This window comes from Populus euphratica, unplaced genomic scaffold (assembly GCF_000495115.2).
Source record: "Populus euphratica unplaced genomic scaffold, PopEup_1.0 scaffold50.1, whole genome shotgun sequence".
NCBI classification, from domain to species: Eukaryota; Viridiplantae; Streptophyta; class Magnoliopsida; order Malpighiales; family Salicaceae; genus Populus; species Populus euphratica.
The window spans coordinates 717,234-732,905 of NW_011499870.1; the positions used below are offsets into that span (position 1 = coordinate 717,234).

The window sequence follows — 15,672 nt, forward strand, 5'->3', positions numbered from 1 at the left end:
TTTTTTAATTTTAATTTCATTCATCGACATCTGGTTTATTGGAGATTGAGTTTCATAATTTTTTTAATTTACTTTTTATAAGGTTTTTCTAATCTCATGATTTAGATCGCGGGTTTGACGAATTAACTTGAGGTTTTTTTTCCCTTTTTCCTAGCTGAATTTTTTCTTAATTTTATTCTTCAATAATAGGTTGTTTTGGAATTAGACTTTGTGATTTGTTTTGATTTACTTTATATGAGATTATCTTAGTTTTACGACTTAGATTGCAAGTTTAGTTGATTAACTTGAGTTGACTCAGGTTGTTTTTTCCTTATTTTTAATTTATTTTTTCAATTTTATCTTTCAACACTGACTTTATTAGGGATTGAACCTCATAATTTATTTTAATTTATTCTCCGTAGGGGTTTTTGTGATCTCATAATCCGATTCACAGGTTTGACAGGTTGATTTGGGTCATTATTTTGTTGTTTTTAATTATTATTATTATTATTTCATCTTATAACATTGAGTTTATTGAAAATTAGGTTTCATAATTTATTTTGATTTGCTTTCTATAGTGTTATCATAGTCTTATGACTAGCTATGCAAAATGACAGGTTAATTTGAGTTAATCCAAATCGATCAAATATGTTATCGTTTTAATAATATTAAAAAATTTATTTTGAATATTTATTTTAAATCAAATTATATTTTTTATTGGTTATTTAAATTGTTTATATTACACCAATTTAATTTCTATACAATTTAAGTTTTTTTTCTAACTAAAAAGGCATGAATAATATTTAAATATTATTTTACATTAATTTTTTTTTGATCCGATTAATGGCATAAGGCAAGCTAATAATGTATTGCTAACATGTCTTCAAAAACAAAGCCCCGAGGCCACCATTGTATTCTTGAAAGTTAATGCAACATTTCAAGTGCACGGTCCCTCTAAATCATAAACATTATTTGAAACCCCCACCAAATAAAAAAGTGAAAAAAAAAAGATTATTCCATCTCAACTTGGCAAGCACATAGATTCTTGGCCACCGTGAGCTTTGAATTGGATTATTTCTTTTACTAATGTAGAAAGTAAATACTATAAGCATTACTAATATTTTTATAGTAGAATTTCTTTTAATTATATAAGGGTTAATATGATATGATTCATTTAATTTGATAAGTTTAAAAGCAATATAAATAATTAGTAAAAATATAATTTGACTCTAAAAAAATTCAAGATAATATCTTAAAAAAAATATATTAAAATGAAAATATATTAAATCGACTCGGGTCGACTCGGGTCAATTTGCTAAATTCATGATATAGAGCATGAGACTATGATAATTCTATATAAAGCAAATCAAAATAAATTATGAGTCTTAATTCTCAATCAGTCCAACATTAAAGAATAAAATTTTAAAAAAATCAATAATAAAAAACCTGAGTCAACTTGAATTAATCTACCAAATTTATAATCTAAATCATGAGATCAGGATAACATAATAAAAATCAAATAAAAAAATAATCCGAGTCAACTTGGATCTTCCTGCCAAACTCATAATACGAATCATAAGACTAAAATTAAAAAAAAATTATTAAACACAATACCCAACCAACCCATTATTAAAAATTAAATTAAAAAAAAAATAATCTAAAAAAAGACACTATAAAATATATCATCGAAAGTTAGAATTTCTTCATTTGCATTTAAAAGTTTAATTACTGCGCATTAAACCATAACAATTAATTTACTCCTAACATAAAGCCAAAAATTTAAATAATTAATTATACAGAATTGGCTTGGTGGTTAACGAAGAATATTTCTTCCCTCGACTTCATGAACTCAAACCTTGGGCCAATATCCAAAGAAATTATTAAGTTTTTCTAAATTTACTATATTGGAGGTTATATTGTTAAAATCATCTGGAATAGGAGTTAATTTTGATTTACATGCAAGCTGTTCTAATAATATATTTATTCTAAATTGAATCCTTCAAATTATCTACTCTACTTTAGCATCACAATCACAATCTTAAAGATCGTGCTAAATATCTCATAATTATTAAGATCATGCTAGGATTTTAGATAATCACATTTTTAAAGATTATATATACTAGAATTAAATACTATCTCTCGAATAAGGATTAAATAACATCTCTCTCTACACACGCACACATATATACACATTTCTGATATAGTTTAAAATTTAAATTTTATATAAATATTAGTCAGTGATATAAAATCATTTTAAAAAGCTCACTCCATCAATTAAGTTTTTGAATTAAGATGATTTTTTTATTTAATTAATATAATATTATCCATTAGCTCATTCATTTCTTAATTTGACCTCCAAATGCAAAATGAAAAATCATAATTTTGAGATATTTAATACTTCATCTAATTTCTTATCTTGAATCTTAATGCAACCTGAAAAATAAAAAATTCAATTGCTTAATTTATAGTTTTTAAAAATCAAAAAAATTCCATGAAACATTGCTACATAGTAACATCTAAAGTGTAAATGGTTGCTTGATATATAGTCAGGGGACTCTCTAAAGCTTAAACTGGTAAAACAGAGAGAAAAGAGGTGAACTAAGAGGGGATCAAGCTGGGTGATTTAGATCCTTGCTTTTTCTTTCATTTTTTTCCTTCTTTTTTTTTTTAATTATAATGAGTTTTTCATTGATCAAAGTCAGCTGGAGCAAATTGCTTACAAGGTTTGTACAATATACAAACACCACAATTCAAATAAAAGCAAACTACGTACTGAGAGTCCCAACTCTTGCATAGAGCATCGTTTCTGGGATTTACAGTAGCTTCTGTATGATTCTTGTTTCGTGGAGTTAAGAAGATTGGAATTGTAAAAACGATTATTTTTTAAATTATTTTTTCATTAGAAATATATTAAAAAATATTTAAAAAATTAATTTTAAATTAAAAAAAATTGAATTTCAACTGCAATTTCAAACGAGGGCTAACTCGACACTAACAACAACCCCATCCATACCATGCACTCTTCTGTTAATTTCTTTCCAAATTTGATAAATATAGGAGCATTAGGAAATCATCAACAGAACAAAAAGAAAACATTTGTTTTATAGAAAATAAATAGCCCAATCCAAGTACTCTTCCTGCCAATTCCCAACCTGCTTAAAATTCCCACTTTTCTTCAAAATACGTTGTAATATATTCTTAGTGAAGCTACAAGAGATGAATAGGTGATCATATATCCAACAAAAAGAAAATATTTCTCATTTTACAATATTCTTTCTCATAAACCAGGTCTATGGCAGTTCATGTATCATCTCCGCAGGCGATGAAGTACCTTGCCCTTCTGAGTTGTTATTGTTAATCTACTAATTACATCAATTTATATTGGTAGAGATAATATAAATTATATTCTGACCTTATTTAATAATTTAATTTTTTTGGTTGAGATAATTTTTTGATATAGTATCAGAATTTTGATAACCAAATAATTACGAGTTTGAATTTTATCATTATTATTTATTTAATAAAAATTAATATGTTTTGATAACCAAGTAGTTACGAGTTTGAATTTCACCATTATTATTTATTTAATAAAAATTAATATAAGATAATGTGCTTGACAAGATGTATTAAAAAATAATATAAATTATAGATTTGTGTAAGTTTCAAATTTAAAAAATCCTGTATTAAAAAATAATATAAATTATATTCTGAAATTTTATCTAATAAATTAAAATTTTAAATGGAAATCTCTTTTCAGGATGTATTTATCTTATGCATAATGTCCGAGATTGCTTGGTCATTTTGCTACTAGTAGTGTGTGGCTTTGTGGCTTCCCTAGCATTTAGCTTTTCTTCCCCGTGTTTTTGAGAGTGGTTTGACTCCTTTTTGAAAGATCAATGGACCGAAAAGGTTATGTTTTGGAAAAGTAGTTTGGAAATTGAAAAGAAAAACATTACGACTTCGAGGTTGCCAGTTAACTATTGTTACGTGTATGCCAAGTAAAGAGGACTGAACGGGATTGAAGAGAACAAGACTACCTCACCAAATGAGATGCTGCTGCGAAAATTAAGTCGTAGGATTGAACAATTTTATTATTATTTTTTATCATATATCCCATATGCACGTTAACACTAACACCAAAATGTCTTGTTTAGATACGTATATCAAATGTTACCTTAATGCGCTATACGAGAAGAGTCGTTATATATACGAAGATGGGGTTGGACAAGAACTAATTTTCATCATAAAATATGCTCAGTAAAGTTATTTTGTCCTCATCTATCAAACGCTACTCGAATGAACTCACCTGATGAAGCAAGGAAAAACGATGGAAGCATTGTGAGTTAAGCACAGGATAGTTTGAAGATGTTTATTGAGGAGAGTTTCATTCCCACCTGATTGACATGCAACTGTGTTATAGATGGATTAGTAAAGGAGGGCCCTGTCAACTCCGCGTTGTTAATTTGTTTATACAGGGATAACAAAAGTGGAGTACTGTCCCAAATGTCTTCTCTTACACTTGCTTGATTATCGGGTTTTGCAAGAACAATAATTTGGATCTTGCTGTGAATATGCTGGATGAGATGAAAAACAAGTTTACTGAACTGGATGTTGCTGTGTACTGTGCTCTGATTGATGGATATTGCCATAAAGGAGACATGGCAAGTGTAAGCCAGCTTTTCTCTTAACTCCTCGAGGTTGGCATATCTCCTAACACAGTAATATTCTACAGTTCCATGGTTAGTGGCTTCAGGAATCTCCAGAATATGGAAGCAGGACTTGACTTGCACAAGAGAATGGTGAGGGGATTCCTTGTGATTTGCAGGTTTACACAAACACTGGTTTCGGGATTGCTGAAAGCGTAAATTACTCTTTGCGTCAGATCTTTACGCAGAGATATTCATGCTTGCTAAGAGTATCTATCATGCCTGATTTAATAACTTTTAGTGTTCTTATATGCAGTCTTTACAATAAAGGACAGCTAGAGAACGCACATAATGTTTTGGAAGGCATCGACAAGGAATGCATGAACCCCAATGTCTACAAGAAGCCTTTAGACAGCACGATGAGATGCTCGACAAAAGGCCTTGTTCCTGATGAGACTACCTACGATATTCTTGTAAATGGAAAAGTCAAAGATGGAAATCTCTTTTCAGGAGCTTCAAGTGTTCGAATCCAACCTTGTAATTTTCTTTCCAGATCATCGTGCTTCTGATTCGGGCTGACTCTTAGCTGAGCTGAGATATATGGTCCTTCAAGATACTGAAGCGCATCACGATCAACATTAGTCCGTACCAAGTGGCGACCATCTCTGTTGGACGGTTTGGTACAAAATTTAGAATTTCGTGCGTTAATGAGAATGTTTACTTTATTAAATATGTTAGTTTTTTAAAATATAATAATTAATTTATTAAACAGATTTTATTTTTTTTAAACTCATTTCATCATCATGATAATTAATATTATTTAAAAATATATAATATTTTTTCTAATTAATTTAAAATAATAAATTATCTTTTAATTACTCAAATATTTTTATATAATTTAAATTTGAGTATATCTCAGTCATGAAAACAACTATTTTTTATAAAAAATAATATATATATATATATCAATTTTAATAATTCTAATTAATATAATTTTAATAAAATATTAATCAAATTTTTTTATAAATAGTGCTTTAGTGCATTAGATATCTCATTATAACAATTTTCTATATAAATTATTATTGTTTCATAAATTTTATCTTTAGTCTATATTTATTAATTAAATATAATTAAATATTATAAATAAATAAAGCCTTTATTAATAATAAATATATTTTACATGACTAAAATTAGTGTTACATATAATTAATTAATTGATTATAATATATATTCACTAACAAAATCAACTTCAAGAATTTTTTTCTTATTTTTTTGGTCTAAATTCAAGTTTTTTGTTCTTTTTAAACCAATAAAACAATAATATTTTAGAATTGATTTAGATTAGTTAAATAATTTTCAAATTGATATAATGATCCAGACCCTTAATTAGTACAACAGGAGTAGACCCTTAATTAGTACAACAGGAGTGACAACTACATTCACTACTCAATACTCAAATCTTTAATTTAAATTAATATAAGAATATTTTTATTTAAATTAATCTAAAAATATTTTTTATGTTAATTAATTTGAATTTATTATATATTTTTTAATGACAATATACACTAATTTGTTTTTCCATTCTAGTTATCAACTATAATTACAAAATCCATTTCAAGTAATAAGTTAGACGAATTAACTTTGAGGCGTTATCTATAATATTATTTAAGATTATATTTTAAATAGTGTTTTATAAAAATTAAAAAAAATTATTTTTATTTAAAATTATTTTTTATGTTTTTGAATTGTTTTAATATATTAATATTAAAAATATTTTTTTAAAATAAAAAACTTTTTTTAAAATATTTCTTAATAAAAAAATACTTTAAACTTTTTTTTAAATATTTCTTAATAAAAAAATACTTTAAAAAATAACCATTAATACACTCACTAAATATCTCATTAGCAACATCATTTTAATAATTAAAAAAAAAAATCAAATCGTGTTTTACTTAAACTCTAACTAGATAAGGAGTTAACCTCCCAGGTGATCAGATTTAATAAAACCAACTTCCATTTAACTTGATATGAAACCTGGCCCATTTCGAGCCGATGATCATCAGATTAACTTGGTGAACAAGTCGGGTCATAATACAGCAATCAAAGAAGAATCCTTTTCCAACACAAATTAAGATTTCAACAGATTTGGTCCAGTCCAATGGGTCCCGTTTTCCAAAATTTGATTTGGTAGAGAGAGAAGAGCTTCATAGATAATCTTGAATCCCACGTCACCAAGGAGGATAAAACATTGCCTAACTTCTCATCAATCCTTTGTTCCTCCCAATTAAATAATGCAAAAACAAAAACACCGTTCTTTTTAGGAAAATAAAACCTTTTTTCAAGGAAAAAATTAAATAAAAAAAGTCTCTAAATTGAAAATCAACCCCCCTACCCCCCACCCAAAAAAAAAAAAAAATCTCTCTATGATCGAGCTTTTCACGGGTTATCAATGCAAGGTTAGTGAATTTTTTTTTTTAAATCCTTCTTAAATTTTTATTATGTTTTTCAATTTATACATGATTAAAATAAATTTATGTTCTCATTGAACTAATGAGATTTTTAATTTTTTTTATGTTTCCCAGTTCACTGTATTCTATGTTAATTCGATTTAATTTAATTTTTTTCTCATGTAATTTTGATCAATTCGGATTTTTTTTATTAATGTTTGTTGTGTATTTTGCTATTTTGAGTTTAATTTCCTGCAAGGTGATTGCATAAAGAATTCTCTTTTTTTCAGGGTTTTTTCTTGATGGGTTTGACTTATTATTGTTTTTAGGTTACTAAAGTTTGTGTTTTTAGCAAAATTGTAGAGTATCTTTAGAGAAAGATCAAGTTTTTAACTATCAGAATTGTAGAGTTTCTTTAGAGAAAGATCAAGTTTTTAACTATCTAAACCTGGGGATTAATTGTGATTATTATTACTAATTACATCTCACTGAGTAATGATATTTTGGTTTATGTTAATACAGTAACAGTTTGTTGATATACATATATGATTTGTTTCTGTTTTTAGGCTATACTTGTTTTAATTAAAAATATTTATTTCCGCCTCGGATTTTTTTTAATGCTTGGAGACATAGAAGTTTCTGCAATTTTAAATGTTGTTGAAGTGGTTTCTGATTACTAGAACTTAAATTCCTTCTTGTTTCAGACATCGGCGAATTTGGGGATATCATGAAGTTCAAGAAAGGAAGTAGAGTGGAGGTGTTAAGAAAAACACACTTGTCGTCCTGTGCATGGCGGTGTGGTGAGATTATCTCGGGAAATGGACAAACTTATTGGGTTAGGTATGATGGTTTGTCGGGTTTGAATAGTGAGGATGATGTGGAGAGTGTGTCAAGAGAGGTAATTAGGCCCTGCCCTCCACCTGCGGATGTTTCAGATGGTTGGGCTGTTGGTGATTTGGTGGAGGTGTTCGATAATCTTTGTTGGAAAACCGCAGCAGTTATGAAGGTCATGAGGGGAAATTGTTGCTTGGTTAGGCTAATCGGGTCTTCAACAGAACTTCGAGTCGACAAAGTTAACATTAGGATGCGCCAATTATGGCAAGATGGTGGATGGGTTGAAATTGGAAAGGTAAGATATATTCCATTCTTCTCTACTGTTTTTTTGGTTCATAGTTTTTGGTTTCCATATTTATGCTTGTTGTCTTTATGTACGTGGTTCGTTAGCCTGGCTAACATAGTTTGCTTCATTTGCTTGTTCGGACTTCTGTCAAGCCAATTATGAATATTCACTTCCCATGTGCTGCATGTGTTGACTAATAATTATTTGTTGGCTACTGTTTCCAGGGTTCTGGCAGTTTTGAAAATGAGAAGTTGAATAAACCATCAGTTTTCAGTTGTTATCAGAAGAAGAGGTCTCTAATGCAGCAAGCCAGTGAGAAGAGGAAAGTGCAAGCAAGAGAAACTTGTTTAGCTATTGAGCACAACCTTGGTTTCCAGGAGTCTTGTGCTATGTCAGCTAGAACATCCAAGAGGGCATCCCCAGTTTGGGCAACTCACTTGGAATCATGTAATGAAAAAGTTGACAAAATGAGAGCAATTGAGAAACAGAGTGAGGTCCGGCGAGTGATATCAGGGTACCCATCCTCATTCATGACAAAGGTAGATGCTGTTGCTTACCCACGAGAGTGTCTGGGTGAAATATACATGCATGCTTCCTCTAACAATCAAACAATTGGATCTTGTGAAATGGAGAGGCGAACACCAAATAATTTTGTCACTTCTTTTTGTGGAAGAAGCTCAGAATCCAATGATTCTGATAGTGATGCATGCTCCGTTGGTAGTTGTAGTGTTAATAGTGACAGTCCAAACAGACTGTTTAATTGTGTTGTAGCTGGGAATAGTCCTGATGCAGATACCCTTAGTAGTGATGCTGAATCTTTTTATGGCCATGGAGACAAGGAAGAAAATTGTTCCCTTCCCTTAGGAGAGGATGTTAGAGTAAGAATCCATAGTTTAGAGTTGCATGCTTATCGTTGCACTCTAGGGGCATTCTATGCTTCTGGGCCCTTAAGTTGGGAACAAGAAGCATTGTTGACAAATCTCCGTATCTCACTTAACATTTCAAACGATGAACATCTGATGGAGCTAAGGAACTTAATTTCTGCTGGAACAAGCATTCATATTTGTTAATGTTTCCTCTCCATTTTCTTGTTTTTAGGTTTTTTTCTCTTCTAGCAACAGGTTTTCTTTTGGGTTTCATGACCTCACATCATTGTAAGCAAGATGAAATTGTTACATTTTGTAGCTTTATTATAACTCTTCAATCTAGGTGATGAGCTGGTGAAAATTTGTAATTTGGATTCTTATTATATTATAACCTTTCCAGGCCCATTAATTTGTTGTATGCTTCTCTACGATTCTATGCTCCTTTTTCTCCATTTTCCCATCCTCTCTTTATCCTTTGTTTTGCTTTAAGGAACTTGTAACTGTTCTTTGGATATTTCATCAGCCACACTATGCCAGAATGATATGGCAGCTACAAAAAATGCAGTTCATATAGTATCTTTGAATTTGCATTTATTTATGATCTGTGGTTTGGTAAATATTGTTGAGGGTGCTTACTCTATTTCACATCTGATCTGTGAAAAATTGCGCTTCTTCATCTGGTGTTTGGCATGCAAGTAAAGGGAGCCTGTTCATTTAGCATGCATGACAGGATGATTAAATGTTGTATCGAATGGAAATTGGAAGATTTGGTTGTCATGGAGTGTGAAGTCCACATCAATATTATTTATGTCTTCTTGCCAATGGAATGCCTATTGCTTCCCAACTTTCTTTCATACAGTTTTGAGGTTGTTATTGATGAATCCCTACATTTTTCAGGGCCACAGTTGGAGGCATGCGAATTTTGCTTCCAAAGGTCTAGAGATGATGCTGGGGACCTGTGGTTCACCATCATTTTTCTGGCTCAACGAGTTGGGGGCAATGTTTGCATCTTGTTCTTTTCAATTATGCCAATTAGTGGCCGGATACTGACATCATTGTTATTTCCTCTGATACCATAGTTCGTTTCAGGTGTGCTGGGATCATGTGCAGAGTACTGGATGAATTAAAAGCAGAACTCTGATATGGCTGACATGAGGAGGTCATCTTAGCTCCAAGATTGAATCATGCACAAGATTTATCTTGCCCTTCCTTTTTGGGTACAAATGCATGTTCTCTTACTGATTACAATGTCATTAACTGCTAATTTTATTTAACCCAAGTTTCCTTCAAAATATGTATCCCTTCTGGTTTTCTTTTGGCAGTTTATGTTTTATAATGTGGTACTGTTAGAATTGGAGTGGAGTACTCAGTTGGCTGCTGCCAGTTTTGTGTAAGAAGTACAAATCTACTAGTTTATTGATCAGCCATCAAATCAGTAAATATGCAAGTCATATTGTCCATGGGAAAGGAGGGTCTAATGAATTCTTGCTATTTGAATTGTTGGGGTCCTGGACATGGGTTTCAATATTTGGTTGAAATGGCAATGTATGCTGGAATAGTGACAGTCTGTTGGGCTGTTCTGGAGACCGAGCACCAATGTAGGCTTAGGAACAACAATAGGATTTGATTCCCTGAAGAAGCATCCGGAAACATTCATTGAAGGCTAAGTTTATTTCCCAAAATTATACTCTTGATTACTTTGACAGCACAGCACCAGATGGTAAGTACTGATGTATTATATAGTATATGGATTTATTTGGCAGGTTCCCAAGTATTCAGATTTTGAATGATATCTAGAAAGTAACAATGTTAGAACTTCATCAAGCATTGATTTTCATATGAATTTGATCCGAAGTAATGATTAACCTCTAATTTTTTCATCTCAAATATATTGCCCTCTAATATGGACGCATTAGTTACAGCTTGTAGTCTCACTGTTGCCAGATTTCTAATCAATATTCTGAGGCAGCATCCCCATTGAAGTTGCTGCTGGGGCTTTAGTGAGAAGTTTAGAGTTTGTTTACAAGTTCATTTATCATGTCTGATGCTGTGCCAGCTGATCAGAGTATAGATTCCCCTCTAATATGGATGCGTTAGTTACAGCTTGGAGTTTATCTGTTGCCAGATTTCCAATCATTATTCTGAGGTCATTGAAGTTGCTGTTGGGGCTTTGGTGAGAAGTTCAAAGTTTGATTATGAGTTCATTTATCATGCCTGATGCTGAGCAAGCTGATCAGAGTCATTCTAAAAGAGCAACGTCGATTATGAGTTCATTTATCATGCAGTTCAAAGTTTGATTATGAGTTCATTTATCATGCCTGATGCTGAGCAAGCTGATCAGAGTCATTCTAAAAGAGCAACGTCGATTATGAGTTCATTTATCATGCAGTTCAAAGTTTGATTATGAGTTCATTTATCATGCCTGATGCTGAGCAAGCTGATCAGAGTCATTCTAAAAGAGCAACGTCGATTATGAGTTCATTTATCATGCAGTTCAAAGTTTGATTATGAGTTCATTTATCATGCCTGATGCTGAGCAAGCTGATCAGAGTCATTCTAAAAGAGCAACGTCGATTATGAGTTCATTTATCATGCAGTTCAAAGTTTGATTATGAGTTCATTTATCATGCCTGATGCTGAGCAAGCTGATCAGAGTCATTCTAAAAGAGCAACGTCGATTATGAGTTCATTTATCATGCAGTTCAAAGTTTGATTATGAGTTCATTTATCATGCCTGATGCTGAGCAAGCTGATCAGAGTCATTCTAAAAGAGCAACGTCGATTATGAGTTCATTTATCATGCAGTTCAAAGTTTGATTATGAGTTCATTTATCATGCCTGATGCTGAGCAAGCTGATCAGAGTCATTCTAAAAGAGCAACGTCGATTGAAGTGATGACATGAAATCCCTTACTCCTTTGTGGAGACAGGAGCACTCGAAATTGGCCTCATTAAGCATGCTGTATTTGAAACCGATTATCACCGGCTGTGGTTAGATTATTTCCCATTGTGATTCGTGACTTGTTCCAATTGTAAATGCTTATGCAGCCTGCTCTGTCGGTAGTTGTAGTTTTGCAAACTGTTTGGTCATAATGTAGCAGCTAGCAGTATTGATGCAGATAACCCTAGTAGTGATGCTGAATCCTTTTTACGCAGATAACCTTAGTAGTTGAAAGAATTAATGGCAATGACAACTGCGCAACAGTCCAAATCAATATATTTCGTTATTTACCATAGCCAGCAAGAATTTGTAGAAACTTGATCCATCATAGTGGATGACTTTTGGTTTTCATTCTGAATTACACCTCGAGTTCATTAATTTTTGACAGATTTCTAAATTATATTGAAGACAGCATCTCCATATCAGATTCACTGTTGGTTGTGAGCAGCTTCTTGCGTGGAACAAACTGAGAATAAACTAGACAGATCTCTTCCAAGGCATGGGATTGCTACTGCTTCTCTTTTGGTGAAAGTGATCAGGAAATCTTGTTATTAAAGTTGGTTTCACAAGAGGCTGACAAGTGATGTCTGAAACACCACATAACCTAAGAAAGGCATGTTGAAAAAGGAAGCAGAAGGGTGAAGACAATCATGGGTTATTGCAAAACCCGCCAAAAAGAACAAATTATCCGGCAGCTCATTAGATTCCATGAAAAAACTATGCGCCCTCTTCAACTATCACAGAGCAGGAAACAGCAAACTAACTGCAAGATGAAATCTGAAAAAAAGAAGGAAAAAAAAAGCAACACGAACTCAGTAGACAAAGATAGGCAGACCAGAGTATGATACCAGCAATACAAGAAGGATCACACGGGCACGAAGGATGTGTGTACCACGCATTTTACAAGAGATTAAAATCTTCCTCCTAAGAATCTCAGCTAAAACGATGAATACATGAAGAACACTGCCTCCAAGCATATTCCCTAGCGTGTGATTACATTTGCCACCAAAACCATTCTAGGTTTTACAGATGCCTCCTTCAGTCAATAAAACAAACAAGATAGAAACCACCCCATAATTGTTCAACTCTAGAAAGCTTCCAACTCTGTAGGATCCAGTGTCCTCTCTGCTTGTAAAGTGTTTCAATGAGAGGGATGCCTTAAGAATTTGTATACATAGACTTGTGTTGCCGCTTTTCTACTAAGAATTCTTTAATCAATTTTTGAAAGAAAAAAAAAGGAAAAGAAAAGCTAAACATGCTACATTGATTGAAACTCGGACATTTTGGTCTCGACCTTTTCTCATCCTTATCTAGAAGATCGAATTTCACTACTCTGAAATTACGGGCTTTAGTGAAGTTGTTCTTTTTCAAACAAGATTTCAATCTCTTCTCCTCCTGAGAACTGCTACAATTTAAAGCTCCATCATCATCTCTTGATAGTGGAACAACTAATTCAGCATCACTCAAAGTGCTTTGTGATGGAAATGAAGAGCTTGACTAGTTCCGGCGATTTCTGTAATCGCAGACTACCGGACGATGCTTGGGTGAGCGAAGTTTCTTTGGAGAATCGTCAAAATGCTGCTGTGTCTTCACCTCGAAGTGAGCCTTGCCTAATGATTGACCGTCAGGGCATTGTTCAAGGAATTGCTTAATATTTGAGTCATCTAAATCCTTCGGGAAAGTAGCATATTCATCTTCAAACTTGCAATCTACTTTAGCTCGTTCTTGGGATACTGGAGGAGATTGTTTCTCCGCGAGAAGATGGAAGTCTTGTCTTATCTCAAACGAAGACTCTAAGGAGTTCCCTTCTTGAGGAAATTGAATTAATCCATCAGATTTTTCCCACCTAACTTCTTGTTCAGCCCATGCTGGACAAATTTCGTCGTCACATGGAAGAAAATGATCTTGTTGTTGCTGCATTAGAGAGGTTTGTAACAATTCATACACGGTATGGCATGGAACAATGAAGAAGACATTTCCGGGCTTCAAAATGGACTCAGGACAAATCGTTATCCATGGAAATCTGAACGCATCAGGTCTCGTAACGAGATGTCTTGGATACTTTTTCATGACCTCGGCAGCTGTTATTGGATTCTTATGAATCTCAACAAAGCCTCCAGGATGCACCAGCTTGAGGAATCTTCGATTCCAGGAGAATGACCCCATTTTCATAGGATTGCAATTTGCAAATGCTTGGTTTGGAACAAGGAAAGATGGCGGCGAGGACGTTGACATTATACTCAAGCTCAGTTGTCGTGTTCTTGCTATCTGACATTTTATTTTTGTCTGGCGAGTATTCTTAAGCATCTTGGGACAGCATAGGCGTTTCCACTCTATGCTGTTGTTTTGGATTCGTCCTCTGCTGTCCAACAAAAGTCTAGGTAAAGTTGCTGATTTATGTTTCATACACGTTTTGTCTTCAACAGTTGAAGCAGACCTTTTCTCCATTACCTTTTCTTGGTGCAGGATCCCCTTTAACCATTTTTATTCTTTCAAAATGTTGCCATAATGTCTGACCAGCCACTAATAGCTTGCTTTCAAGAGTGTGTGTGTGTGTGTGTGTATTCGTGTATCATTTTGATGTACTGAAATAAAATAAAATAAAAAAAATAAAATTATTTCAATGTATTTTGTACATAATTTTTTTTTTTTTAAATAATTATCAAAACATCAAACTAGCTCTAGCTATTGACTATTCCAACTTTTGTTGGATTTTGATGGGAATTTAAATATTCTGAATAAATTCCTTGACGAAGATACAAAGAAAAGATACAACCAGAGTTCCAAAGATAATTGAGACAATTGCAGAGAATACTATAATATTTTCTACAGTCAATAATTCATAATCTTACTTCAAAATTAACACACCAATTGTTTTTATAATGGTAAAATCGATCCTAAAAATTAAAATTAAATAGAAAAATAAATAAAATCCAAAAACATATAGAAAAATAATTAAAACAATAAAAACAACATTTTCTAAGAACGGGAGAGTCTTCCTGACTTCATTGATTACAGCCAACTAACGTTTTAAAATTTAAAATTATGATTGTTTTTGTCAAATTAATCATTTAATATATCCAAACTTCTTTGCAGGTTTTGTCTTGTCTATCTAATCTATAAACACTGGTTTTTTCTTGTTTATATGATCCATAAACACACACACATTACAAAGTTCCCTCATCTTTCAAAAAGCTCTATACAGTTCGAGAGCCCGCCCACCTCCACGGCGAGTGTTGCTCCGTGAAGTAATTGTTACGAGTTTAGCGGGTGATGCTGTGGCAGCCAGTCAAATTCTTGCCAGGTTTAAATAGTCAAATTCTTCCAACGGTGTAGTTATAGTTAATTTTTTTATTTATAAATAAAAATATATTAAAATAATATTTTTTAATTTTTAAAAATTATTTTTAATATTAACATATTAAAATAATTTAAAATCATCAAAAAATAAAAATATTAATTTAAAATAAATAAATAAATAAATTTTAAATTTTTTATATAATTAAAAAACAAAGCACGATAGCAACACTAGAACAAATCAAAGCATGCCAAGTGACATTCATTCGAGATTCGTTTAATTATTAGAATTATTGATAAGATGGTAGCAAGCTAGACCGGCCACTATTGCCTTAAATTATAATGGAACGCCCCTTCCCCATTGTATAGCCCTCCAT

At 32.1% G+C, this 15,672-nt stretch overlaps 2 protein-coding genes across 8 annotated transcripts; one reads left to right on the forward strand and one right to left on the reverse strand.

The window, feature by feature from the left end:
• The first annotated feature begins 6,758 nt into the window (after positions 1-6,758).
• LOC105127067 (uncharacterized) lies at positions 6,759-11,273 on the forward strand. 6 transcript variants are annotated; one of them, XR_842533.1, is made up of 7 exons: positions 6,765-7,081; positions 7,777-8,201; positions 8,417-8,731; positions 9,956-10,059; positions 10,148-10,275; positions 11,003-11,058; positions 11,184-11,273. XR_842533.1 is itself a non-coding variant. In XM_011028178.1 (5 exons), the coding sequence occupies exons 1-5, from the start codon at positions 7,075-7,077 to the stop codon at positions 10,197-10,199; spliced, it is 903 nt and encodes a 300-aa protein (XP_011026480.1). In that variant the 5' UTR covers positions 6,765-7,074; the 3' UTR covers positions 10,200-10,945. The 6 variants fall into 6 exon arrangements, 3 of the variants coding, with proteins under 3 accessions (XP_011026479.1, XP_011026480.1, XP_011026481.1); XR_842534.1 differs by lacking the exon at positions 11,003-11,058 and having other exon boundaries at positions 11,184-11,269; XR_842532.1 differs by lacking the exons at positions 11,003-11,058; positions 11,184-11,273 and adding an exon at positions 10,381-10,945.
• Positions 10,548-14,555, reverse strand: LOC105127066 (uncharacterized). Of its 2 annotated transcripts, XM_011028175.1 has the most exons (3): positions 11,377-14,555; positions 10,949-11,272; positions 10,548-10,778 (listed from the first exon to the last, which is right to left on the reverse strand). In XM_011028175.1, exon 1 carries the CDS (start codon positions 14,444-14,446, stop codon positions 13,496-13,498), a length of 951 nt encoding a protein of 316 aa, XP_011026477.1. In that variant the 5' UTR covers positions 14,447-14,555; the 3' UTR covers positions 10,548-10,778; positions 10,949-11,272; positions 11,377-13,495. The 2 variants fall into 2 exon arrangements, with proteins under 2 accessions (XP_011026477.1, XP_011026476.1); XM_011028174.1 differs by having other exon boundaries at positions 10,548-11,272.
• Positions 14,556-15,672: the final 1,117 nt, after the last annotated feature.

Bases quoted from the DNA above. Each gene is read 5' to 3' on its own strand.
- LOC105127067 (XM_011028177.1), top strand. The intron at 8,202-8,416 runs GTAAGATATATT...TACTGTTTCCAG, and splicing joins GATGGGTTGAAATTGGAAAG to GGTTCTGGCAGTTTTGAAAA.
- LOC105127066 (XM_011028175.1), bottom strand. From the start codon at position 14,446: ATGGAGAAAAGGTCTGCTTCAACTGTTGAAGACAAAACGTGTATGAAA.